General features: G+C 38.4%; 1 protein-coding gene across 1 annotated transcript; it reads left to right on the top strand.

Annotated features, from left to right (window-relative positions):
* Positions 1-55: 55 nt before the first annotated feature.
* Positions 56-26,862, top strand: TEX11 (testis expressed 11). The gene is given in 30 exon segments (XM_030967614.1): positions 56-138; positions 229-416; positions 2,404-2,488; positions 3,670-3,749; positions 4,297-4,377; positions 4,460-4,579; positions 5,498-5,578; positions 7,792-7,877; positions 9,170-9,227; positions 9,992-10,087; positions 11,500-11,581; positions 13,260-13,338; positions 14,018-14,169; positions 14,884-14,969; positions 15,875-16,012; positions 16,300-16,402; positions 16,573-16,704; positions 17,458-17,582; positions 18,343-18,428; positions 18,558-18,611; positions 19,061-19,101; positions 19,681-19,767; positions 20,849-20,919; positions 21,467-21,583; positions 22,414-22,486; positions 22,854-23,003; positions 24,000-24,108; positions 24,996-25,116; positions 25,477-25,641; positions 26,680-26,862. Coding segments are annotated over 30 exon segments (2,949 nt in total). The 5' UTR covers positions 56-107; the 3' UTR covers positions 26,752-26,862.
* Positions 26,863-27,317: the final 455 nt, after the last annotated feature.

The raw sequence follows: 27,317 nt of genomic DNA, 5'->3' as shown, positions 1-27,317 counted from the left end.
TCGGCGGCGCGGGGGCCCGCCGGTAGCGCTGGGTTGGGGCGCGCAGGCGCAGTGCGGGGGCGCTGCTCCCGTGGCTGTGCTCCCGTCACGGATCTCCCTGAGGGGCCATGGCGGGGCCGCGGGCGGCGGCCGTGGAAGGTCCCGTGTGCTCTCCCTTCCCGATAAGTGCCGTCACTGGCGGCTGATGTTGGGCTGTGTGTCACGCCCCACTGTCCTCCTGTCTTTCAGCGCTGGTGCGGGAGCTGCTGAGGGAAGAAGCGCCGTCGCGCATCGCCGCCCTCACGGAGGAGCTGTTCCAGGCGGCGGAGAGCATCTCTGAAGAGGACGGGAAGGTGGCGGAGGGAGAGCCCCCCGCTCCCAGCCCGTCTGACGAAACGGGGGGTGCATGTGCTCCACACCCCACAGCCCTGGCACAGGTTGGTGCTGCAGCTCCATAAACACCAGCTGCTGCTGCTTCCCACCAAGTGTAGCACTACTGAAATGTAAAGAAAACAGTTCACTTCTTCGTCGTTTGCCCCAATAGCGTGAAAGTCCGAAATAAAGTGGGAAATGTTATTTTTAAAAGTCAATGTGAAATGATGTTGAATGTAAAAGTGTGTGTGTCATTGACTCTGCTCTCATGATACCCCAGCTGGATGCTGTGTCCAGGTCTGGGGCCACCAACATCAGAAGGATGTGGACCTGCTGGAGAGAGCCGTGAAGGTGATGGAAGAGCTGGAGCACCTCTCCTGGGAAGGACAGATGGAGTTCAGCCACAAGAGAAGGCTCTGGGGAGACCTTACAGCACCTTTAGTGCCTAAAGGGGTTCCAAGAAAGCTGGAGAAGAACTTTGGGCAAGGGCTTGAAGTGACAGGAAAAGGGGAAATGGCTTTATATTGAATGAAGGTTGACTTAGATTAGATATTAGTAAGATACTGAGAGGGTGGTGAGGCCCTGGCACAGGGTGCCCAGAAAAGCTGTGGCTGCTCCATCCCTGTAAGTGTCCAAGGCAGATTGGACAGGGCTTGGAGCAGCCTGGTCTGGTGAAAAGTGTCCCTGCCTGTGGCAGGGGATTGGAACTGGGTGATATTTAAGGTCACTTCCAACCCAAAGCATTCTATCATAATAATGGGAATAATTACTGGTTTTACTGGTTACTGATGATGTTAAGGTATTTGTTATTTCAAACCACTAGTAGTATGTGGTTGTAATTTTAAGTACAAATGCAAGCACAGAGCACTGATGCATTAAGAGTTTGGTACTGCATCAGAGGAGAGGTCCTTCCCACCCTGTCTGTGGATTCCCATAGTGACAGCAGATAACCCAAGGAAGAAGAAAACAAGCAAGCATGTAATTTAACAGCCTGGTAAACAATATTGCAGTACACAATATTACCTTTGAGGTACTAGTTTTCAGTCATTGTAAAAGTTTATCAGGTGTTTTTTTATAATGTTTAGTTTATTTCTCCTAGAGGAGTACTTAGAAAGAAGTAAACATCTACTTTAAAAGTCCTTTTTCAAAGAGAAACCTGGTAATACATGAATCTGGAATAAGGAAAAAGACCAGCTGAGATATTGTCCAACTTCTTCCTCTAAAATTATATTTTCAAGAGACATTTAATAAGTAGCAATTATCAGCTAAGGAACATTGATTTTGGAAGTCCTAAATTGGCAACAAGGAGTGAGATAAGTTAGCAAGAGTTGTAACAGAAAGTGCCAATAGTACAGTGTGTAAAGAAATACAAGAGGACAAAAGTGGTATCCTTCAGTTCTTCCTCAACCAGTTGGGCTAAATTATTTTTGAAGGAAGGAGAAATCATAAATTTGTAATCTGGCCACTTCAATAAGAGGGGCTATGAACTCTCTCCTAGACAGGCAAATATGTATTCACAGGCAAGATCTGTCATGAAAAGTAGAATAAAGTGATGGAAAATCAGCCCCTCAGGGTGGGTTGCTAAAGCAGCTTATTGCCTTTATGTAGTGCTGTATCTTTTTAACAAGAGCATATAGTCAGTAACCTTTGTTTTTTGTTTGCTAATATCTAAAGTTTCCCAGTGTAGGTATTTAAAGTAATTAAGCTACTTAGTGTTCTTTTTGATGTGCAAAAGAGGTGAAGCCTTACTACAGATAGTTCTCAAATGTGATAAGATGCTTGGAGTTCTTTTCCAACCCCTTCAGATTTTAGGTGAAGAAATGCTCCATCCATTCAGCATGCCTGTTTTCAGGTCACTGCCCAACAGGTCCCTGTGGGATCCTGTGACAGTTTTATGGAAAACTCACACCTTTGGTGTAAAAGGGAGTTGTGTAAACATGTGGAGAGGCCATTCCTGTGAAACACATGAAAGATGCTTCTTTTTCCAGTGGTAAATTTCAATGAGATCCACATCCAGGACAAAGTTAAACTGAGTGGAATTCTCCTCTTCAGGTTGAAGAGAGTGCAGTCAGCTTGTGGAACTGGACAGTGACCAAACACACGGGTGCTGTTATCAGTGATGAGCAAAGAGCCAAATGTACGTATGTTCTGTACCTCCCTAAGGGCGTTCTGTGTGCTGCAGCATGGAAACTAAACACTCTCTGCTGGCAGGCACATAAACAGGGCTGGAGATTTGTTTGAGTCTTTGCAGACATGGGCTAGAAAGAGAAAAATGTACTGGTGGGCTTGTATAAACAGTTCAAGATGAAGCATCCTGATGTAATAGTTATCTTCTTGTGACACAGAATCAGTGTAGGCATTCTTATCAATCCCCTTTCCATGCCAGAGCACCAGTAAATAGGTGATGTGACCAAAGGAAGCTGTAATTTGCCTTCTGATGCTATGGGTCAAATATAAAAATGTATTGAAATAACATAGATGTAAATCTTAGACTGTTGGTCACTTAATTTATATCAAGTGAGATTGTTTTTTAAATGTAACTATCTCATCCATGTTTACATACAGAAACTTTCTAAATCCTCTTTTCACTGACCTGCTTTAACCAGGTTCAGAGTTCCTGGGTTCTCTTGGGCCAGGAGCAGGGCTGGGGGAAAGCAGAAATGAGCTTTTGGTCTTTTCCCTCAGCATGTTCTTTCTGTGGTTCTGTGGGATTGCAGAGTCAGGCCTACATTCTTGTCTTGAGGGATTATAGTCAAAATGATGTATAATCTGCATCATATAAATTACACCAGGTAAGGGGAAAAGGGTAAGTTGACACAAAGTAGAGCATGATGTTCTCAGATCACAGCTGAAGGGCCAGGGAGAGGCTGTTTTAAATACATTAAGTAGTGTCTTTTCTATCGCTGATGTCTAAGGAAGGCCTGAAAATATTTTTGCTTTTTACTTTGAAACTGTAAAGATTATTAAACTTCATTTCCTTATTTTGCTGAAGGCTATTTTGAGGCTTTCAAGAAATGTTACTGTAAGCACCTGCAATGTAATTAAATCTTTGAATACCATGTATTTAACTTAAACTCTCTAAATTGTTTAATAGGTATTTTAATGAGAATATATATTTTTTTCTTACTGTCTGAAAAGCAATTTTAAACATCTTGGCTAAAATTCAGATTGCTTTGACTCCTGAAGCTTTCACATTTTTCTGTCTTGTGATTTAAAATGCCAGATAGTCTTTCAGATATGGCAGGGCTTGACTTTCTGTAAAAAAAATTAAGAAGTAGAGAAAAGGAGACTTTTGAATCCTGCACCGTTTTCTTGCAGTGCGGTTTGTTGCCTGCAGACTGATTTGCCTTTGTGAGGGCAGCGATCCTCCGGAGGGAACTATTCGAAGACAGATTTTGGTAAGGCTAATTGTGGATGTGTAATGAAATACAGTTGATCCCCCAGGGAAGTCTTCAAATCTTATTACATTTGCTTTGGAAAGGGAGTGAAGTGTACGTTTAGTTCTGGAAGGGTAACTGGTGTTTTGGCAGGAGTATTGCTGACTCTCTCTTCTCATCACTTAAAGATAAGATTGATGATCCCATTTTTTCCCTTTTAAGAAAACAAAGTGCATGCTGAAGTGGGACCTGTATCTTACAGGGATACTTTGCTCAGCCATTGGAGCTAGGAATGTCTGGACAGTGTGGTTAGCATCCCATCTTCTCACAGAGAAAATATGTTATGAGCACATGTATTTATTTCAGTATCTTATAATATTGTCTAGTAGGCCACCATAAGTCTTATTCTGTGTCTGAGTGTTCATTCAGAAGTGAGAGCTGCTGGTCAGAAATTACAGAGCTGACATACCCTTGTCCTGTGTTAGATATGTACTACAATGAGATGAGATCTTACATTGCCTTTCTTGAAAGTGACTGCATTTTCACAAAAGACTATTTCCTCCTTCAGATGTCTATGAAAACTGGGAAAGGATGGATAGATATTGGAAAAGCTGGTCTTGCAGATGGATTTCTAGAGAATGCCATGAATGTAAGTTCTTTCCCAGGTTTGATTTCTTACATACACCCCTGTTTGTAAGTTCCATGGGTGATGCCTGCACTTTGTTTTCCAGAGTATAGAAAAGCTGTATGCCAAGTTACGGAAGGGGAGCGAGGGTGAAACAGATATTCAAGTGCACAGAGCTGATGTGGAGAAGAGCCTTTTCAAAGTACTCTCTTACCAAGCTGAATCAGTATGTGTTCTCAATTTTCCTTATGAGTCCCTCTATACCTTGTAGAGGTATAGAGGGAAACTCTGACCCAGTTATTAGATACCTGAATGCTTGGCATTGAGGACTTGCTGAGGAATGACTTCCTTCAGTTAGATATAAGATAGCAGATCTCATGTTTGCATTCAGTGTTGCAATCATTTAATGATTTTTAATTTCCCTCATTTATCACAGTCATTCTTGCAGTGGTGTTTATCTCTTCTAGTTCAGATTTGTTGCTTTGTGATTTGGCTATCATGGCTGTTTATAAAATAAACAGCTGCCTGTATGAATCATACATGGGTCAGTTCCAACAGTGTCCTGTGCTTGACTGGAGAACAAGGCAAATAACTGTAATTTAAAATATGTAATTTAGAAATTCTAAGTTTTGAGAGGAAGTGTTTTTCCTTCTGAAGTGCCTGAGAACTCTATTAATCCTACAGAGCATTACAGACACAGAAGTGCAAATACAGAGAGTGTAGTTTCCTGCATTTGTTGATCACACCACTGACCTCAATATCTGAAGTGCTATCTCCAAAATTCTCAGGAGCTACCCTAAACAGGACAAAGCAATGCCCCATATTTTAATTTGATCATGGAAACAAAAGGAGAGGTGGTATACATTTTGCTGAGCTCTTGTATCACGTGAATGATCTGTCCCATGTCTCTGGCCTTTGCACACTACCTAAGGACTGCCGTGATTTTCTGGATCTCTTGATCATCTGACAATATGGAAAAATAGACAGAATTATTATAGCACTGCAAGGACAGATACCTAATCCCAAACCTAGCTTTACTGCATGTGAAAAGCCCAAGTCCTATTTTAAAGAGTGAGGTTTTTAGTGAATTTTAAAGAGCAGTTGCACACTAACTGTTTGTTGGCATGCTCTGCTGCTTTCTCAGGCAGTTGCTCAAGGGGATTTTCAGAAAGCGGTGATGTGTGTGCAGCGCTGCAAAGATATGTTGATGAAATTGCCAAAAGAAGTAAGTGAAATCTTCCCTTCTTTATCATTGCAAACTTTGAGAACCCACTTCCCTCTCTATATGTTAAAGCATGACATAAGCCATAGAAAATTTTGAAAAGTACTCTGAATTGAAGATCTCTTCTGCGATTGGTTGCCTCTTTCAGATTTTGTTGCTAAAAATTTTGTGTGGAAACAGCAGAGTTTTTTCAGAGTGCATTTTTTATTGCTTCTCTTAGATTAGAGTTTGAAATAGAATAATAAACGCTTTCCTAAACAATGAGAGGACAAATCAGCAAGCAAGGCAAAAAGATTTCTAAATTGAATATACCACCTACTCTCTACAGAACCAGCTGCATTTTATATCTTGATCTTGTATATTGCATCTTGTACCCGTGTGAACATTTGTCTGGGGACAGATGGGACAAGAGAAGAGCTGTGTTACAAAGTTATTGATATGCAAGTCTATCACTACCATCAGTACTAATCTTCATCTTCATGAAACTGTAGAGCTATGAATGGTTTTTGTAGTGGTTTTTGTAGCTCTTGTCTCACAGAGAAAACAAACTATCCTGTGCAGATTAGTTTTTTGTTTGCAAAGATAAAAGTCTATTATAGTTATATCAGAATAAACTTCCTGACATTTATTTTCATTTGTTTACATGTTTTCCCAATATTTAAGAAACATTTTGTTCCTGTTTCTCTGGTACAGATAATAGAATTCAAAGGAGCAGATGCAAATTCTTAAAGAAAAATATGGGAAACATTGTGGGAGTTTATTTGTGTTTTTAACCAATTAAACTCCAACTGATTTTACATTGCTTTTTGTCATCTGCAGGCCATGTTCAAGTGTATCTGAGTGACTAAGTTGCAGGGGTCTAGCTTTGATTTGAATTATAAGTACAGAACTTCTTACTGTTGAAAATGTTCACTGGGGATCTTTGCCCTCCTGTTTCTCATTTAATTCTAAATTAATTTCATTCTTTCTGCTTGAACTCCTTCATTAAATAATATTCAACTTCTTGTGATGAAAGCTCTTCACAAAGCAGGAGCACTGATGCAGACAAGGTAAAGGTTTCTGACCATGAGAGAGTGATACAATTTACTTCTGATTTAAAAAGTGGTATTTAAAAAATGAGGAAAATGGACAGAGCTAGTGATTGCTGAGTGAATCCAAATCTTTTGGGCTACTGGGTAGCTCTCAATCCTAAACTCTTCCAGGCTCCCATTGCACCAGAGAGTCCCTGGAGAGTAACACAGGGAGATTATTGTGTTGTATGGTACCAGAGATCAGCTGGAGAGGATTGGGATCCTTGATAGTCTATGAACCAATGATCAGTACAGGAAACTTTCTTTCCTGGAAAGAAAACATTCACGAATGAACCTGTGAAAAATAAAGTTTCATATCTGAGAGTGATCTCTTTTGTCTTTATGTGTATACCTAGTCTGTGCTTTTGCCTCTGGATTGCAAGAAAAAAAAATAAATTGAAGCAAGATATTGTCCTACCCTTCTCATTTTTGTCTGAGAATTTGAAATCTGCAGTCCCTTGCAAAAAGCATCATTTATATTTGGGAAAAAAATATACTGCAGAGGCAAAATGGATGTAAATATTGGCAGCCTGCTGGCATATAAAATGACTTTTTGTCTCTTCTTTGGATGACATATGACAGCTGCAAATAATTTCAAAGAAATGACAAGTTGTTATGAACAGATGTTGTCAGGGCTGACTGATAAAGCTCTGAATAACCAAGCATTCAAAAGCAGTTTTCTTTTAAATCTTGTAATCCTTTTTTAACCCCAAAGAGAAATGCTGGGAAGAAGCCTGCCATGAAACAGGTAGAGTCTTCTTCACTTAATTATGTAAAACTTTTTTGTTATTAAAAAAAAATGGGGGTTATGGTATTACAGTTTTTCCTCTCAAATTTCAATTTTTATTGTTTAATTTACACAGTTCCAGTGCTTTCAATGTAATTTATTGAGGAACTCTGTGTTCCTTATGTGTTTCCAAAATCCTGCTGTTTTGTGTGTCCTGGTCTGGTTAATGATACTTCACTTTCCCATCCAATTAATGATTCCATTTAGTCATCATCAGCATCCCCTTGCAAAAGGCCAGAAGTGATAGCAGTGGATATATCTTGAAAGTAAAATGCATTTTAAAGAACCTGAGAGTGGAGTGCCACAGATGTAATGATGTTTTACAAGAACATTATAGAAGCAGGAGTCTTTTATTCCAGACCTGTTACCTGTCAATCCTCTGTTACAATTTTGGAGTGGAAACCTATGAATGGAAGAGATATGAACAGAGCTCCTTCTGGCTCAGGTAATGTGCAAAAATCAAATAAACAAACCCAAACCCTTGCTTCTGAGATGTAAAATCCTGTGTGAAGGAGAGGGTGGAGCAAAGGAAAGTAGAGGTCCATTAAAAATGTGAGAATACAAGATTTTAGCTGAACCAAATGATCTGAGCAGATACTTTGTCATGGTTGTACAATCTATTGCCTAAAATCTATATCTGTTTTCCCACATGGATTTTCATGCCATTAGAATGAAAGTCATCTTCTCGTGGTTCTTGCCAATTCTCTCCCTAGCCCTTCCTCCTAAGGGATTAGTTTTCTGAAGAGTCCTTGACTGATGAAAGGCACAAACATCAAGGTGAAAAAGGAATGGGTTGAGATGGTTTGGGTAGGATCCAAATAACTATTGTGGTATTACTAAGGATGAGGAAATGTAGGCTGTGAGGAAGAGCATCCTCATGCCATGGTAACAGCCTCACTGCAGAAAATTTGTGTTAATGTCTTGTTGTTCTTTTAAATAGAATGGAGGGCAACAGATCAAATTCCAAATCGTTATGGTTGTATCTGTTGTCAAAGAGGATTTGTAGAAATGCTCAGAATTAGTTACATCTGGTGCTTTGGAGATTATTTTATATTTTATTCCTTTGGAAAATTAAATACCGAGTCCTGGTGACAAAATTTGAGGAGGAAATAAAGCTTTGCACAGTGCAAATAATAATCTGGAGAAAGAGTGTGGCTCCATCTAGTGGGTTAAAATTTCCCTGGTCTGAGAATATATTAGATTAGAAAACAAGAGCCCAGTTACTGTTTTTCTTTCTAACAGTTCTTCATTCACAGCATTTATAATCAAATCTGGTTTTGTGGAATTATCACTGTGTTTTCTCCTGGGTGGTTCTTTGTTCTGGCATTTAACTTTTAGAAGAAGAATGGGGAATCACGAGTTACAGGTTCTGTCTTTGCTGTTGGTGTGCTGTGGTCTGGAGACCAGTCATGAATAGATTTTGTGTATTGCCATATTGTATTCCAGGTGACAATGGAAACACTCGCTTCTTCAAAATCTCTGTGGTTAAAATTGATAAAACCTACCAAAATGTTTGAATAGAAGATGTTACAGAATGTGCTGCAACAAGTTGAAGAAAGTGATTGAGTACAATTTTTAATGTAAGGGTAGAAGGAACCCAGAATTTTCTATTCTGTGGTAAAAGTGGCTACTGAGATTATTTTTTGTGAAAGGATAGGAATTTTGAACATATCAGAAGACTGACTGAATTTATCTCTGTCATCCTGTTTAATTCTAACTTCCATTTATCATTGATAGCCAGAGTTATGACATTGGGAAGATGGACATGAAATATTCTGTTGGCAAAGAAATGCAGGTAAGAAATAGAGAAATTTCTATTTACAAATAGGAGCATTTTGTTAAACTGACTCCAGTGTATTATCTGCCTTTTCTGTGCAAACCTGCCCAGTGATGTCTTGGTCTCCTTTTTAGTAGTCTGCTGTGAAGTTTGGCAGAGTTTAAAGTTCAGTTGTTACAAGTATCAGTCACTGATGAGTGCCATTCAATCACATTTGATTCTACTATTTCACAGAAATCAAAGTGAAGAAAGAGGCTGAAGTAGATCCTGAAAGGGCATCTCTTCTTCCATTTCTCTTCTCTTTGAATACATCATCAGTTGAGCTGTGTCATTTGTGATAGATGTTTCTCTGTCTCATTCAGAAGTCAGTTTATTCTTTTACTTCCGACTGCAGATATGAAGATTTTAATTTCTTCCTCTTTATGTAAATAATTTATGTGTTTGAAGTCCATCATCATGTAGGTCTTTGTCCTGCTTTTTTATTTGTTTGTTTTCCACTGTGGAGCGTGTACCTCCTGTTATTTCAATTTCTTCTTTCATTCTTTTTTTTCCAGTTATCTGATTTTCCTTGCAACCCTTTGGTTTTTCTCTGAATTCTAGTTGATTCATGTCCTCTGTGTACTGCATTGCTTCAAGACTGGATATATTTCAGATGTGAGAAATCACCTTATATGTCTGATACCAGGCAGGATTTTTTTGCCTCAAAGAGCTTTTCTTTTTCATGGCCTTAGAATTTAAGTGTTCATATGTATGTTTGTATGTGGCTATTTTTTTGTTCCCAGGCTAAAGTGCTGCGACTGTTAGCCACAACCTATTATGAGTGGGATTGCAGCCTGTACCTGGACAAGGCATTGAAAGCCATAAGCTTGGCAAATCAGGTACTAATTTTTGCTGCATTTAAAGATTGCAATAGATGAAACTCAAGCATTTATTGACCTGGTAATATGGACCACATTAATCACTGGGGTGTTATCCTTGACAACAGATTGAGGTGTGTTTGCTTTATGTTTCCATGCTCTTATGGATATTTTGGTGTTCCCAGCTTTTTTTTTTTTTTTGTAGAGAAATACTTTGTTGCATGTAGAAGTAGAGCTGTCCTCCTGCCTTCTATGTGTTAGTAGTAAGGTGCTTTGATGATGGTGTGACTAAAATTTCTCAGATGTGTGAGTTGATACAGACAGGCAGCTGGGACAACCACAAACCCACAGCTAAAGCACAGAGAGTAAAATGCTTTCCATTACCTCATTGTCTGGGGGATCCCCAAAGCAACACCCAGGCAGAGGCATGCAAGCAGATCTGAAAAATGAGGTGTATAAACATACCAGCTACCCTGAAGGAAGTTCATACCTCTCTAAGCAGCCATTACAGTGAGGTCTCTTAATCCTTTACAAATTCTGTTTCCCAGAGAGACTTGAATTAATTTTGTGCTTCTATCTATTCAGGTCAGTGTGGAGTAAATGAAATCTGAAAAATTCCGCTTTGTCTTTGGTTGATCATTAAAAAAATTTCATTTTCTGTTTTGTGCAAAAGAAGTCTTAAGTGTGAAATTTTGCTTTAAATGGAAGCTGAAATTCAATTTCTGCATGCTGCCTGAATTTGCAGGCAGATCATAGTGCATATACTCATGAGATCAGGATAAAAGGCAGTGTATTTTAGTTATGCAAATAATGTGCTAATACAGTATCCAAGCCTTTTGTCCTATTCTATTGTTTACTTTTGCAAAGCTTTTTGAGCTAGAAAGTGTTTTTATCATAAGTTTTGATAATGTACATTTTGATATTGTGTGAGGGTATGGAAAACCAGAAGAAAATGTTGATTCTAGAACCTGAAATATGCACTGTTTTAGTGAGGGCTTTAGTATACAGTCCTCATTATTTCCAATGAGGACTGTATTTCCTGAATTTCTTATTTTTATAAACTACTTTGAATCTACTCATATTAATTCTAGATTAATCCAGCCAATTCACACACAGGAAAGCTGGAAATGTTTCTATCATTCAGTAATGTTCAGCTTCTATTTAAAAGTATCAAAAATGAGCCACAACAAACTGAGAATTTTACATCTTTTGCTTTCGTAATCCTTGTGGTTTTTTGGCGGTGTAAGGATAAATAATAAAGATGCACATTTCATTGCCTACCATTTGCTTCAGTCATTAAAATGGAAGTGAAGATTTCAGTGGGGAGTATGTGATTCCTTAATATTTGTCTGTATTATGAATGTGCTGTGCTCTCACAGGATCTGTGTTCTACAAAGAGCTGTCCAAGTAATGTATTGTTTTTCATTGTGCAGGAGAATTTGCACCCAGCAGGGTTTTTTTTGAAAGTTAAAATTCTTCTTAAAAGTGGAGCATCAGATGAAGATATCAACTCAGGTATCACAGCTCTCCCTAGGTTTCATATTACTCCATATCCAAGGAGACTGCATGTGTCATACATAGAAAAACAATTTTGTGGTTTTGGCAGAATCTGTATTAACTAAATGTCCTTTTGGTTTTGAGGTATGAGACATAGTACTCAGTGTTCACAGAGGATGCTAATTTAAATAGCCTTGCTGCAAATAGGGAAGGGGGAACACTCTGAAGGCTGTTAGAAGGAAGAAAGTGAAAATATAGGAATGTAAATCTACAGTTTATTTAGACATATGCATAAGATTATGGAGAAGGGTGAAGGTGCATTCACTTACACAGTCAGCACAGAAGAAAGGCTGGTGAAGCATTGCTGTTCTCTGGGTGGGATTTTGCAGATTTTGACCAAGAGATATCATGTACTGATCAGTGTGTTGTTATAAACCTGTATTACAAGAGTATGTTTAAGTCAAATAAACTCTTTTCTCCTTATTCCTCACATTTATCACTTGAGCAGAACTGATTCTGCTATAAAATGAGATGATAAGAAAGTTTTTGGGGAGATTTTAATATAGAAAGGGTAATTAATGTGTCAGAGAAATTTATTTTCATAAATAATGAAATCTTAAGGAACAGAGGCTTTGTACGCTTCAGGGTTGGAAAGCATCAGATCTGTAATGAATAATCTGAGAAATGTAGGATGTGATGAGGAATTTCTTGCAGAGAGCAGGGGTTTGAATGCTGTCAGACTAGCAGAAATGGTAACTCCACATTCCTCCTTGGGGCTTTTAGCCAGATTTCAAGTAGCCAGTCATTTAAATCTTACAGTTTCAAATAAACATACAGGAGCTGACTTGTGTTCTTCAGTTTGAATTGTGAAACCATAGCATTGCCTATCAAAACACACTTGGCTATTGTTTAGTAACACTAAGCCTCCAGTCAGTTTTCAAGCACGTTTATTAATGAGTGGATGTCTCTTGTCTTGTATGGCTGGCAGAAAAGTGTGTGCTCTCTGTCTTTTGAGTGAAGATTCCTGCTGAATTTTAGGCATTTCACTAAAATCCTGTGTTGCACACTTGCATCAGCTGCCCTCAAATGCTTCTTTTAACAACTGTTCCAGTCATGTCTTTGTGTATTCCTTTTCTGATCTCATCCAAGCTACAAATGTATCTGTTTTGTTCTTGACCATTCAGCACAGAGTAACAGTTTTAAAACTTTATCTGAGTGGTGTAAAACTGATACCTGCTTATCAGCCCCAGTCAGTCCAACAGCTGATGCTCAGGGCATCATGCTGAAGTAGTTCCCAGTGCCATATGATACCACACCCAGCCTGAGCACTAACCTCAGTGTTAGGTTGTTCCTGCTGGATAAGGATGAGACATTTGGATAAAAGGCAGCTTGAGGCAAAAAAAAAAAAGAAAAAGTTCTACTAAAATTTATGCTGTTCCTGTTTAAAGAGACAGAGGGCTGGAATTCCAGGGCTATCAGCCTGTCACCTTTCTGTAGTACTGCATTAACTGTACAGTGAAAGTCAAAACACAATAGGTATTATTCTTCCATTTGTTGTACATTTGTTATAGGGTTGCTGGTTTTTTTTTCAGTTTTGTTTCTGTCTTTCAAAGAAGGTGTAAGAGATAAGTGGTAAATTGGGCAATTAAGTGTCTAAGTTAATTACATAATCTCAAGTGCTTTGTGTTCTGTCTAGCTCTTGCAGAATTCACACACCTTGAGATGTCTTTAGACTTCTGTTTGAATACTGCCAAACTGCTGCTGGAGCATGGAAGGTATGAAAGCATCTCTAAGTGGGGTAAACACAATGTTTGGAGGTTTTGGGTTTTTCTTTATAAACAAAGAACATCTATTATACAATGAAACTTTATTTCAAATAAAAGCTCATGGGGTAAGGTGAAAGGTTTTGAGAGGGAGCCTATCTTCTATAGCAAGGAGATAATGATTATGGTAGCAACAGAACAGAGTATGAAATAAGTGTAGTGGCAATTTGCAGTGCTGTAGACTTACTTTGGAATGATTAAGATTCATTATCTAGTTTTATTAAATGTCTGGAATCATCAGACTGACATTTTTTTCTAACCAACCATCAGAATGACTTTGGAGCCCTAGAACCATTCTTGGGAAAAAACAGTAGAAGGATAACAAGTTACTGCAAAATAAATTGAGGCACGAATTTTTACCCTGTTAAGTGCTCCATCATGATTATGTATGTATATGCTTGTATCTTGATGCAAATGTGAAGAATAAACTCTTATGAATACAGTGGAAGAAGCCTGTGGTAAGAGGAAGCTGCCACTGAATAGATGAACTGTAACAAATTCATACCTTGATTCATTCTGTCGGTGTGATTGAATGACAAACATGCTGTATGGTGTGAATATGTTAATCTCTAGAATGGAAAATTAACAGCTCTTCTGGTGCAGCCTCTTAAAAATGCATCTCTGTGAATAGGGAATCAGTTGGTTTTGATTTTCTGAAATCTGTTCCTGAACGATTTGAATCTTCACCTGACCTTGGAAAAATTACCCTGCTCCACATCGAGTTCCTGCTGCAGAATAAGAGGGAGCTGCTCGCTAAGCAAAAGATTGAAGAAGTTATTATAGGTCTGTATCCATCTTTTACTGCTGTTTACTGAAAGCTGGATGTAGTTGGCTAAAGTCTTGCATTCTAATTTTCACTTTTTTGCTTATCCTTGTTTTTCTTTCTCTGTGTCTGTTTTCCATTATGTTTCTTTTACTTGGCAGCTCTCAACTTCCATATTGAACAACAGTCACGATCAAGTTTAGGGTTAAGTTCATTTGCTGGAGCAATTCCTCCTTCTGAGTGTAGACTGTGTGTGACTGATACATGTGGGATTAGAAACATTACCCAGGAGTTCTATGTAATGTTAATACTTTGTCCATCCAGCCCAATTTATTTTTGTTTGTCAGTGTAAGTCAGGTTGTTAGAGCAGCTGGATAACAGTTTATTTTTCAGGTCTGCTGCACCTGTAGCACTGTAGTACTTTTTGACTACAGATCTACTGTAAAACAAATCCTATTTCATGTTGCATCTAGCTAGGACCAAGAGCTACATTTACATTGTTCAAGCATGAAAATATTTTTCTCTTACCCACTGGGTATTTTGGGTTTTGCTTGGTTGATTTGTTGGTTTGGGTTTTTTTTTAAATAAACAGGATATGAAACACTGGCTCCTAGCTGAAACTGTTGCTGTGTCCCTGTTTTTTGTTGCAGGCTGTAGAATAGTACTTAGATGCCTCTCAGTGTGCTTGTTCTTGTAAAATTCTTGTAAAGTGATGATTTGCAGTATCTTTTCAGGTCATTATACTGGCAAACAGCTGTTGCCTGAAGCTTTGAATCAGCTGCACATCATCTTGTGGGACAGAGCTGCCAAACATTATGAGGTTTGGGACCAAATAGTAGTGTTCTTATTTATATCAGTGAAAATGAAATTCTTTTTCTGACCTCTTTGATATGTCTATTTTTGGTTAGAGTGCAAACTGTTACTAAGAGCCTTGTTCCAGCTGGCACTAGTTTTATTTTCATCCATCTGGGTGCTGTTTTCAATTACAAAATCAAGTTTCAGGTAGCTTCATCTTAAGGTTTGTGCATGGGAACAGTTAATGCAAGAATTCCTGCTCCAGCTGGCTCCTATGTGGCTCTGGGGCCTGAAGGGTTTTGTCCAAGAGTAGTCAAAGAACTGGCTGGTGTTACTGTGAGGCTTCTCAATGATTTTTGAATGGTCTTGAGAATCTGGAGAGCTCCCAGTTGGCTGCAAGCTGGCAAAAGTTATCCCAATTTTCAAGAAGGGCAAGAAGGACAACCCTGGAAACTACAGGCCTGTCAGTCTCGCTTCAATGCCTGGTAAAATTATGGAGATTATTCTGGGAGTTATTGAAAAACACCTGAAGGACATTGCAGTCATTGGTCACAGCCAGCACTAGTCCATGATGGGGGAAGTCCTGCTTGTCAGACTTGTTTTCCTTTTAGGACAAGGTCATCCACATTGTTATCAGCTGAAGCCAGTTGATGTCATCTCTTTAGATTTCAGTAAAGCTTTGCATTCTGTCTCTCACAGTGTCTAGACAAATTAGAGGGCTGGGCACTCACCAGCTGTATGAAATCTAACAAGGGAAAGTGCTGGATTCTGCACCTGGAACAACCTAGAGGTTGCACTAGAATACACTTGACTATCTAAATCTTTCATTGCTGTGACCTTTTTTTAAAAAAATTGGGAAAACATAGGCTGTTTAATCACCCAAATATGGCCATGTTTGTTTGGGTTTTATTTGATTTTTATATTTTCCAGGAGAAAAGATATTCTGAAGCCCTTCACTGGTACAATTATTCTGTCAGCTTCTATACACCTGGGCAGATAGATCAGAACTTGGCTAAGCTGCAGAGGAACATGGCTTCTTGCTATCTTCACCTGAAACAAGTTGACAAAGTATAGTTAATACATATGTATACTTACTTATGTCTTTATTTGCGTTGCTTTTATTCTTGAGGAATTGGCTTTTTCATTTTTGGTAAGCCTTTGGTGCTGTCTTCTGGTCTCATCACTTTTGTTTCAAGGGCAGATGTGGCCCTGTCAAACATCTTGAGTTATTCTATAAATATCAGCAATGTAACCAGTAATGTTTTGTGTATATTTTTATTTCTTTTCTATTGCAAATTATATACTAATTTCAAGGTGATGTTGTACTGATTTCCCTTAATCTCTTCTGTGAATAGGCTAAAGAGGCAGTTAAACAAGCAGAAAGGTGTGATCCAAGCAGCATCTTTACTAAATTCAGTGTCTATAAGATTGCAGTGTTGGAGAACGATACTGATAAAGGTACAACCTAAAAGTTAAAGGATCTACTACAAGGAGACATGCCAAATATATTAAAAAATATATAAATAGCTTTGGACTGTTCATCTTGAGAAAGACACAACAGAGGGTATCTAGAAGAAGGGTCCCTAAAGTCATTGAAAATGTCAGGCTGTACATTTAAGTTGTAAAAGTGGGATTTAGTTTTTTTTAGCACACAATATGTAAGAGGCAGAGTCCATTGCTATATTTGGTTTTGTTTGGATGGAGCCTCTGTCTAGGGAGGATAATCCTCCCATGGACAGAAGCTCTAGTAACATCCCAGGGTGAGAATCATTCTATACTTTTTAGTATGCATATACAATATGAAACTTAAGGGAACCATTATTGCTGCTCTAAACTTCTCTGGACAGATGGAGCCTGAAGTTACCAAGAAATACATGAATTATTGAGATGACTTACAGAATGTTGTATCTCTGCAGCCTCTTTCTCCTTTATAATGAGTTCTGCTGTTTCATATTTTAATGAGGATCTTAGCTCAAGTAATGAAAATGGAGAAATACAGTCTATAGTTACTTAGAATACAGAGTAATGTGCAGAGCTTATTTTCCAATGAGTTCTCTGCCATTTAATTATTCTCTATACAAATTTTATTGACAGGATAATTTGCTCACATAATATAGAGTGGGAAACATAGCACAGTGTGAACATAAGAGCAGTGGCACCCTTAGCACAAGCCAAGCTGTGGGAGCTTGGAATGATGCCCAGACAATGTATTAGAGAAAGTCTTCTGTCTTTGGTAACAAACAGTTACTTAGCAGAATAAAATTAAGGATGTGAGATGAGTATCAATTGTATGGCATCTTTGTTTCCTTAGATTAGTAACTTGAAAGCTTTTTGGCACCTCCCTAGGAGGAAATGTGTATTTGAGGAGAAGTGCTGCTATGCTCAGGTTTTCGTGTCTTGGCTTTTCATTAAAAAAAAAAAAAAATATAGCCTTTCATAAATCATTAAAACAGAACTTTGCACCTTCCAATTGCTTCTATAAAAATGTTGGGTTTTCCTTCTGTCTCTTTCAGCTATGGAAGCTGTTATTGAAATGGGGAAACTAGCAGAAAAGCCATCAGAACATGAAGACAAGCTGAGAGTGGATAAAAATACAGGCAGCAACCTCTTGAGTTTAGCTGCCCAAATTGCTTTAGAGGTAGAGCAGATAATGTTGTCTTTGCTTTATTGATATAAGTAGGACAGCTGTAACCTCTTTAACCTGGCCTAGATTTAATATTTCTCTGTATTTCATGGATTTCTTAGGATTTCATGCTTCCACAACAAAGATCTCACTCAAAAGTGTTGTGTAATGCAAAGTAGAAATTATTTTCATGTAGAAGGAAATGGTATCTTTTAAAATTTTTACATAAAAATAAATAATTCTGAGTTACAAATGTTGGCATCTGGATACTACATTGTGTATTTCTGTAAAATTCTCCTTAGCAAAATGTTTCATCTTTTTCTGCCTCTGGGATTTGATCTTTGATGTGAGAGGGGGAAGCTGCGTAAAAATACACGTAAATCCACGATGAAAGTCCTTTGTCCCTCCTGTTTGCCTCTTGGTTGGTGGCCTGAGCACTGTCTGAACTGGCTGATTGCATTTCAGGCTATCAGGGCTTTGTTCCCAGCCCTGTGAGGCATGAAATCCTCACCAACCTGTACTAGTCCTGCTCTTGCCACAGGCTCTTTGTGCAGGGAATCATATGATCTCTCCTTAGAGCTTTCTCTGCACTCTCAGGCAATTCTGTGCACAGTCCTTTGTTCATTTTCCTGCTACTGGGCTGCACAGACTTGGAAAATGTGGTTGCTTTGGGGTTTGTTTTTGTTTGGGTTTTTTGTTGTTGTTTTGGTTTGGGTATCTTTTGTGGTAACTGAGGTAGTGCAGTATATACAAAACATGTTTTAATTCTTTTCAGAATGACCAACAAATTGTGGCTATCAAAGCTTTGGAGTATTTGTCTGAACATTTACAAGACTGCCGACAGTTATTTACATCCTTGAAGTAAGAATTCAATATACATACAAGGAGAGGCATAAGGAAGAAAAGTGGGATTCTTTCAGGAAAATCAGGGCAAAGTACACCTTTGAAAAAAACTCTTGTTTCTTCATTGCTTGTTTTTCTCATATTTAGATGTTTGGTCCGTCTGATGTTATCAAAAATCATGGCAGAAAATGCAGAGAAAAGGTGCGTCTCCTTGAAAAGCCGTTTTCTTATGGTGGACATGTTGTTCAAATTGTGTAATGTTTTCTTTCTTGGCATTTTTTCTTGCAGAGTAATCAAGAGATTATTTTTTATGCTAGTAAAAGTCAACTCAGATGACTTTCTAGCTTGACCTAATGACATCACATAGGAACATATTTTCAACTTGTCTAAACTTTTCTTTAAATATTTGCTCTTTGCCTTCTTCTTTTATTAATGCATATTAATATGTCAGGCATTTTTAATGGAGGTTGTGAGCTAAGCAATCTCTGTAACTTTGACACTAGTGGGATATCTTTCCAAAATTTGGAGTGAGAATAGTGGATCTATCTATAACTGAGAAAATATATTCCAACGTAAATAATATGTTCTGATTTTTTTCTGTTGAAAAAAATTAATCAATTTTCTAAAACTGAATTTCTTCTCCATTCTAGAGATGAAGATATCAACTCCATACTGACTTACTTGAACTTGGGTATGTTTTTGTTTTATTTGCATTTTCTGGAGTTCTTCCATATGTGAACATTTTATGATATGATTAGATTCATACCAATGAAATATTTAGACTCCTTATTTCAGTCCAGGCTCTGAACTTCCCAGTGAAATCAATGAAAACTAGAGCTGGAGATTCAATAGTATTGTGAAGTTGGATCTCAGTGCCACAGGTTTTGCTATCAAAAGCTTGCAGTACTGCTGCAAGTAGAAGAGATTTAAGAGCAGAATTAAATCAATAAAAGGTTCCTAGAAGAAAGGCCTCAAACTTGTAATTAAATTTAAACCCCCTTCTTGTGAAATTAAGTAAAACTCCTCTGCATTAGACTTCAGTGTCAGTGAACTTAGAAGAGCAGTACTTGTCATCTTCTCTAAAATGCTGTTTGAGGCACCTTCTGCTGCTTTTCATAGAATATTAGATTTAAGTTGTGAGAATAAGTCTTCATCAGGAATTACACAGGTGTTTTGGAAACCTCTGTTGTGTAGTGCAAGGATGAGTCTTGGAAATATTTTTATTCTGCTCCAAAAGTGGTACTTTTGTATTGAATTGTGTTTTCTGCAGCTCATAAGAAGCTTGCTGAGTCTTTCACAGAAGAGAAATTTACAGGGGACATGAGGATCCTTGAAGCTCACTGGTTTAGAAAAGTTGGTAGGTTGCTCTCTCAAAATCTAAACTGAATCCCCTCTCTTTACTGGTCCTTTAAATCTGCAGCCTTGGAATTTGCCTTGCACTAGAGACTGAAATCCAAACAGCAAATATTATCACAGATAAAGTGGTTTCTAGTGGGAAATGCAGCTGCCGTGGGGCTGCCCTAAGCTTTATGCATAGAGCTGTCTCTGGATCCTCATTTGTAGTCTTTGTTACACTGTTTTGGTAAAGGATTAGTGCATTTGCTGTCTATAAATAAAAATATAAGCATAGGGTCACAAGTTGAACCAATTTTTCAGGTTCTTGCTTCTGTTAGAACATAGAGGAGAGCAAACAGTTGCAATCAGTGTCAGAAGACAGCTGCTTTTGCACACATCCTCCCAGTGTAACTGTGCTCCAGTAAAGAGCAGCAAGGGAGGGGGAGAAGCAGCAGAGGTCAGATACAGTGACATGAGCATGAATGGAATCAGGACCTTTCAAAGGCAGCATTCTCACTTACAGGATAAACAGTTCAGAGACTACAAAAACCTCTCCTATAGAATAAATTAATGTGAAAGTTGCTGTAGAATCTAAACATTTAATTGGGTCAAGCTCTCATACATGAATAATTTGATTGCCTTTAGATGCTCATCCATTTATTACTCAGAATTGTGTGCTTAATTGCCACGTACTTGACCTTGCTGGGGTAAAATGAGGAATGGTTCAAAACATTGTGGCTTTTTCTCCTTTTGCTTTTTTATTTGTCTTGGGAATACTGTACAACACTTGCCCTCATATGCTGGCTTTGTTAACTAATATAAGAAAATGCTTTTCCCAGTGCATGCTTTTGTTGGCAGGGTGTGTGCTAAAATGGGTTCTTGGTTTTGGTGAAATTATGAAGGCAAAATGTGGAAGCATGAATTAGCTATTTTAAGAAATCACTAGTAACAGTATTTCTTGCTGTTGTTAAATGAGCTGTTGATGACATATTGGTTCAGAAATAGAATTGTAGGACCTGAACTGCTTATTGCTAGAGATTAGATGGGCACACATGTAGCTATGCAGATTCTTATTCTAGTCTCTATTTTTGTGTCTTTGTTAGCTTGGAACTTAGCTGTACAGTTCAAAGACAGCCCTGAAAAGATGAGGGATTTTTTTGTACTGTCTTTCAAGGTATTTACTCTTGCTGATAGTGTTTCTAATTGAGGAATATTTTCATCTGTCTTGTAGAAGTCACATCCATGGTTTGGGTGTCTCCATGGTGACATGCTTGTATGCTCTGAAGATGGAGCATTTTTGTCACCAGGAGATTGACTTGTGATATAAAATGTGTGCATTATTATCATACTTCACATTCTGTTTCTTAAGAATGTAATAAGATTTCAATGAGAAGTTTCTAAAATAAATGGATTCTGATGTTTGTAGACTGTATCATTAATACAAACATGTTAAGTACTTGAGTCCTAATCTTTATGCAGGACTTCTACCAACACTGTCAGTTTCATATGTGCTTGTAGAGAGGGGACTCCAACTCTGCTTTGCACTTTATATTTAAATAATCCTTTTGTATAATTATACCAGTAAAGTTACAATATTAATATTTACTACTCATGACTGATTCCTACAAGTGTCATAGAGGAGGGTCAGCAATCATCTGTTCACAAGCAAATTGCTTTATATGGGTAAAATTCTCATTACCTTTTCCTATTTTTGGTGTCAGTTGTCCCAGTTTTGTCCCTCTGACAAAGCTGTTCTAATTGCTCAGAAGACATGCCTGCTAATGGCAGCTGCAGTTGATCTGGAAATGGGGAGACAACAAGTAACACCTTCAGAACAGGTAGGGCAAAGCCTCTTAACTATTTCTGAATGCACCAGAGTAGCAATTTTTTTCTTTCTGATTTTGAAGTCCTGTTTTTTCACTCAGAACAGGATATTGAGAATGTAAGCAGGGGAATATTTCATAGTTAGAATTGATGTACCTTTACAGACAACTGTAAGTGTTGAATTTCTGTAAATTAGTTCAGTGTCTTTGAGTTGGTTTGTATAAATAAAGGGTCATGGCAGTAACTTCTAAGAGGAATTTCAATCTACAAGATATATATTGTGGGGAGCCTGCTGCTAAATGTGGGTTAGTCAGAAAGACAATTACTTCTGTTGCTGAAAGTAGTTACCACTGTGGTTGTGATAAAACTCCCTTTTTTTTTTTATTTTTAATGTGTACATCTTTTTGTGGGTGGGAGGAAGAGGGCATTGTGCTTACTGTGATAAGAAGATTAAGGAAAACACAGAGGTTGTGAAGGAAGTACAGAAGTCTGGTACAGAATGATTGTAGAAAATTCTGTGGAGGGCAATGCACAGCAATTCTGTTGTGGCATTTAGTGGCTTGTCAGTCTCAATAGCACTGTTTTATTCTTGAGAGATAAAACAGTTATATCCCACAGGAGGATGGATGGTTCTTTCTGGGCCAATGTGAAGTGGCTTTGTCAGAGATATGGAGGTCTTTGAAAAAGAGGAAAAAAACCCTCAAAACCCCAGTAACTGGTATAGGCAATTTACTAACTAGGCTGATTCTTAATTTATTTTATAGCTGGTTCTGATATAATTATTTATTTTGCCTTTTGATTTTAAAACTATGACAATAAAAACTTATTTAATTTTGTAAAATAGGCGGAGCTTTTTAGTCAAGCCCTTCAACATCTTCAGACATGCAAGGAGATATGGAAGGTGCTGAAATTAACAGGTAAGCCACAAAGTGTGTGTTCAGCACATGTAACTCTTAGTCAAAATGTTAATGAAAAATACAGAGCATGTGGAGTTGCTGTGTCAGATGGAGGTTATTGGAGTAGATAGATGACAGTATGATAACAGCTGAGGTGTTAAGTGACTGTTAGCCTAGCCAGATGCATGGTTCACTTTTTTTGGTAGGATTATGGTACAAAAATTCCTTTAGGTTCCTTGAATGGCAAATTCCACTTACTCTACTGTTAAGTCTGAGTGCCTTGATGGTTTTCCTGCCTGTTAGAAGCAAAAATTACCTGTAGCAAAAATTACTCTGTGGCTTAGAGAAAATTCATCATTACATATAGGCAATCCTGTCTCTTTTGTAGGAGATTTTGCTAAAGACCCAACAGACACGTTGTTGCTGCTTTATGAATTTGAAGCAAGATCCAAACTGAATGATCCAACACTTCACAATCTTATGGAGTCAGTTTGGGAGCAACCGCAAATAGAGATCAAGACACTTGAAATCATTGCATGTAAGGACAAAGAATGTTAATTTCTCTTTCCCTTTCTTTTGAGGCGACCGGGGTTATCTTGTATTGTACAACCTACAGAAAATGGGTCTAACCATATCTGTTTTGTCCTGAAGCAAAGATGCTTAGGATCTCAGCAAGGTTAGGAGAGCTGTGTTTTGAAATGACAGATGACATGGATGATGAACCAGAAAGTTGTGATATCTTTCAATTTCTAGACCCCGAGACACTCATATGGCTTGTGAGCCTGGAAGGGGTTTTTCAGATAAACTTTTACATGCTCCATCTGGCAAAGGCCAGAGAATGACCCTCACTGATTCATGCCCCAGTGCAGAAGTTTTGGGCTGTGGACTTTGGATAGATACTTTAAGTATATTTAAGCCACTAAGATAATGTTAAGTTTCAACTCTAAAGTTTTTATAGTTTTTAATTTGTAAATAGCACTTCTCTACGCTGTGCCATATTTTCATTGCAAAGTCCTAGTCACAAAAATGTGCTTGAGAATCTAGAGCAGGATCCAAGAAAGATGAGGAGCATTTAGAACTACCGTGGCAAGTCTTTGGAGGGTGTCCTGTAGGATTGCATAGGATTGCATAAACACCTTCTGTTCTCCTTGCCCTGAGGGAGAACACTCCAGTGCCTGGAGATGCCATTCTCAAATCCTGCTCCTGCATAAGGTTTCCATCTGAATTTTTGTGTTCAAGGAGACAAACAAAACTCTTTAGACAGTGTCCCTCACCAGAATTGTTTTGTATTACTGCACTGGAGGTAAAGAGCAGAGAATTCTGAAACTTTCTGTGCTTCTGCCTTGTTGTCCTCATTGATGAGGTGCTGAGTAAGAAAGAGAGAGAGAAGCACCAGCTGGTGACCAGCCCATTAAGCAGATATTTTTCACAAGGGATCTGGCAACATGCTGCAGTTTATTTTAGTGACCTAAGAGGTTGAAGTTGACTTCAGTAATTTATCTTTTATTCTTCTCTATTTTCTTTTCCTTTGAAGCATTAGCAATGGAACCTCCAGCTCGGTATCCTGTACTGTGTAAGAAAGCTCTCAAGAGTGCACTAAACCTTCACAGAAAGCAGGCTGTCATTGATGCTGTGAAATTTAGGTTAGTGTTATCACATAGCTTTGCCATGAGCCTGTGACTGGAAATGCTGACTGGGAATATAGCCTGCAATTTGAAAAGAAGTGGATTTTACTTTATATGCAAGGTTCCACTTCTTGCTGACCAACCAATGTAACTCTGAATGATGACTGCCTAACAGATGTTTTAGCTGCAGTTTGTTTACTTGGCATATTTTCTGACACCTTCCTGTTTCCAATAAATTAATCTATTGAGGAAGGAAAATGAAAATTGGATCCAGAAGAGGTCTCTGGTTGTTTCTTGTGGGGAAGATGTTCATTTCAAATGTTACTCTGTTTTCAAAGACAGAGAAGAGAGATTAAGGGTTGAGAAGAAAGCTATGAGTTGTAAGGTAGTGATGCCACATAGTACATATGTGATTTATTTAGCATATTTATGTGTTACTTATCCTTTCCAAGTTCCTTGAAGTAAGCACTTGGCAAAGGAACTGTTGATATTGTCTTTCTCACTTCACATTGAGAAAGCCAGAGCTGTTTTCAGTATTTGTTACTGATTTTCTGAGGATGCTGCCTACGTAGCTCTTGTTGGGGATGTTAGAAAAAGTACTTTGTTCTTGCTGTCATGTGTAGCACCCTAGGATATACTGTGATTTTCCTTCTGTGTTACTGTAGAGACCAGCAATGAAAATAATTAAGTACTAATTGCTCTTGACTCTATTTTTTCATAGTTTGTATGAATAAGATCTGATAGTACAAAAATGCATGTTTCTGCTACAAGGATATGAGTGTGTTAAGCACCAAGGTAGACGTGTCTGACAATCACAGAGACATAACTCAGTGTGCTCCTCATACTAAAAACTGTTTGTGCACATGGTATTTAATATTTCCTCTTTGGTCTCTTTCAATCCTCAGCAAATGCTTACACAGTTTGATTAACATCTCTTTGCCAACTGGATTGACAGACTTGGATACCTGTGTGCTGCAGGAGGTGTGGGACTACTTTGAAGATGCTCTGAGTGTAGTCAGCAGCACAGTAAGTTGAACAGGAAACCAAGAGATTGGGAGATATTCCTGAGCATGTTTGAAAAAAATTCTCATTCGACTGAGAATAATTAGTAAAATGAACATTACATAGTGTTATATGTGGAGCTGCTGAGACTTCTTCAGTAAAAGATACACTGAAATTGCCTCAAAAGAAAGGTCTTTTGGATATTTAGGACTGCATTACAAATTTCCTTGGATTTTGTAAGGGCTTTTTCTCTCTTTGCTTAGGATGAAAGAACCCAACTGTTTTCTTACTCTAAAATTAAACTCTAGCACACTCTTGACTTGTCAGTTTTGAAGTGAAGATTCTATTTTCTGATGAGGTGCTGCTGCTTGTTTGCTACCTCAGGATGCTTACCCAGAGATGGAGATCCTTTGGTTGATGACAAGAGCCTGGAATACAGGAATATTTCAGTATACTGTTGGTAAATACAAGGAAGCTGAGCAGTGGTGTGGATTGGGAATGCGTTTCCTCAATCACTTAGGCTCTCTGAAGAAGACCTATGAAGGCCATGTGAGTGTGCACAGGGGGATTTGAGGGTGTGGGATTGGCTGGCTGGCCTGAATTTGAGATGTGGATCTGGGTGAAGAAACCACTACTGATGATCTTTAGAGTTTCAGGAGAATCATGATATCTAAATATTTTGGGGGAGCCTGGTGCTTAAAGATTTTTTCAAAGTGAGGCTAGAAAATTTTGATAGACAATAGAGAGAATAATGTAGCATTCTTTTACTGGGAGGATGATGGAAATGGGTGACTGGAAATAAATTCTGACTGTTTGTGGCCATGGGAGAACCTTATACCTTTGCCTGCTTTAACTAAAGTCGAGGTGCTGTACCAGTTTAGTTAAATCAGCTGTTCTAAACTTTCAGGCTTGGTTTCTAGTGTAATCTCATGTCCTATAAATAGGGTTTAAGATGGTGTGAAGAAAATCACTAAAGCTCATCTCCTCAGGTGTAGCTTAGCCACTTCCTATGAGGGAGAAATTTCCAGCCTAGCACCTACAAAGTGTAGGTGACACTTTGCAATGACACTTTTCTTGCTCTGTCACAAGTAAGCTTCTTCCTACAGCTTTTGGCTGCTGCTCCTGTCTAGATTGCAACCCAGTGCAGCCTGGCTGGTGTCACCATTCATTCTCTTGTGTACCAGCTGAGCAATCAAGGGCTTGGCTGTAACTCTTACACCATTTTAAATGCATCAGTTAAAGCAATAAGAGCTGACAATAAGAATATTCCCCATCCTCAGCATCAGCTCCCAACATCTGTGATTTGGTGAATAGGTTTATGTGCTGGTGTAAGACTCACACATAAACTGTGCTTTATGACTGTAAACAAAACCACTTTTGTTAGGTTGCACTGATCTTTTTTTTCCTAAACCATTGTATTTAAACCTGTGCCAAAAATCTTTACATCAATTTGAAATCTTAGGTTTAGAAGCTGGTGGTAGTCTCCCACCTATTCCCTTAGTTCTGTTCTGTGTTGAATGATGCATTTAGTTAAATGATACATTTTTATCCATCCTTGTTGACAACTGTGGTGCTCATATTCTCCAGATGGTTGGCCTTTATAGTGAGGTGCTGGACAAGCTGGACAGAGCGAAAGGATTTATTCCAAATGAAGAATAATGTCAGCCACAACTACAAAAAAAGGAAAGCAGTCTCTCTTGGAAGTGTTCTGCTGAATGAGAGGCTGTTAGCTCTGTGAAGGCACAGGGCCATGGGAGCAGTGGGAAAGAAACCAGGATCTCCCTCTTGTTGGCAAAGAAGTTATGTACTTTTTAGGAAGTGTTTATTCAATAAATGTAATTGTTTTCCTCTAGGGAATAATTTTCATTCTCTGGAGCTATTTAACAGTTAGAAATAAATATTTAAGTTTTACATGAGATGCCTCTGCTGTTGTGTAACAGGTTGGTTTAAATATCTGGTTTTAGTAGCAAATGGCAATGAGCATGATAAAAGTCTTTAAAAAGTATTCCATCTCCTCTGGTTGTCATAGCTGCCTTGCTGCATAAATATTTATCAGATTGTTTAGTTTCCAGTCCATTTCAGTGGGGACAAGAGTTCAGAGCTGTTTGCTGGTTTCACAGTCCCTTGGAATAGAGGAACCAGCAGTGCTGAGCTCAGGGCAGAAGCTGCAGCTGTCCCTGGCAGTGCAGGGACTGAGAGCTGAACCCTGGGCCAGGCAGGTGCTC

Source organism: Camarhynchus parvulus, chromosome 4A (assembly GCF_901933205.1).
Source record: "Camarhynchus parvulus chromosome 4A, STF_HiC, whole genome shotgun sequence".
NCBI classification, from domain to species: domain Eukaryota; kingdom Metazoa; phylum Chordata; class Aves; order Passeriformes; family Thraupidae; genus Camarhynchus; species Camarhynchus parvulus.
This window is presented reverse-complemented; position numbering and strand designations above follow the sequence as displayed.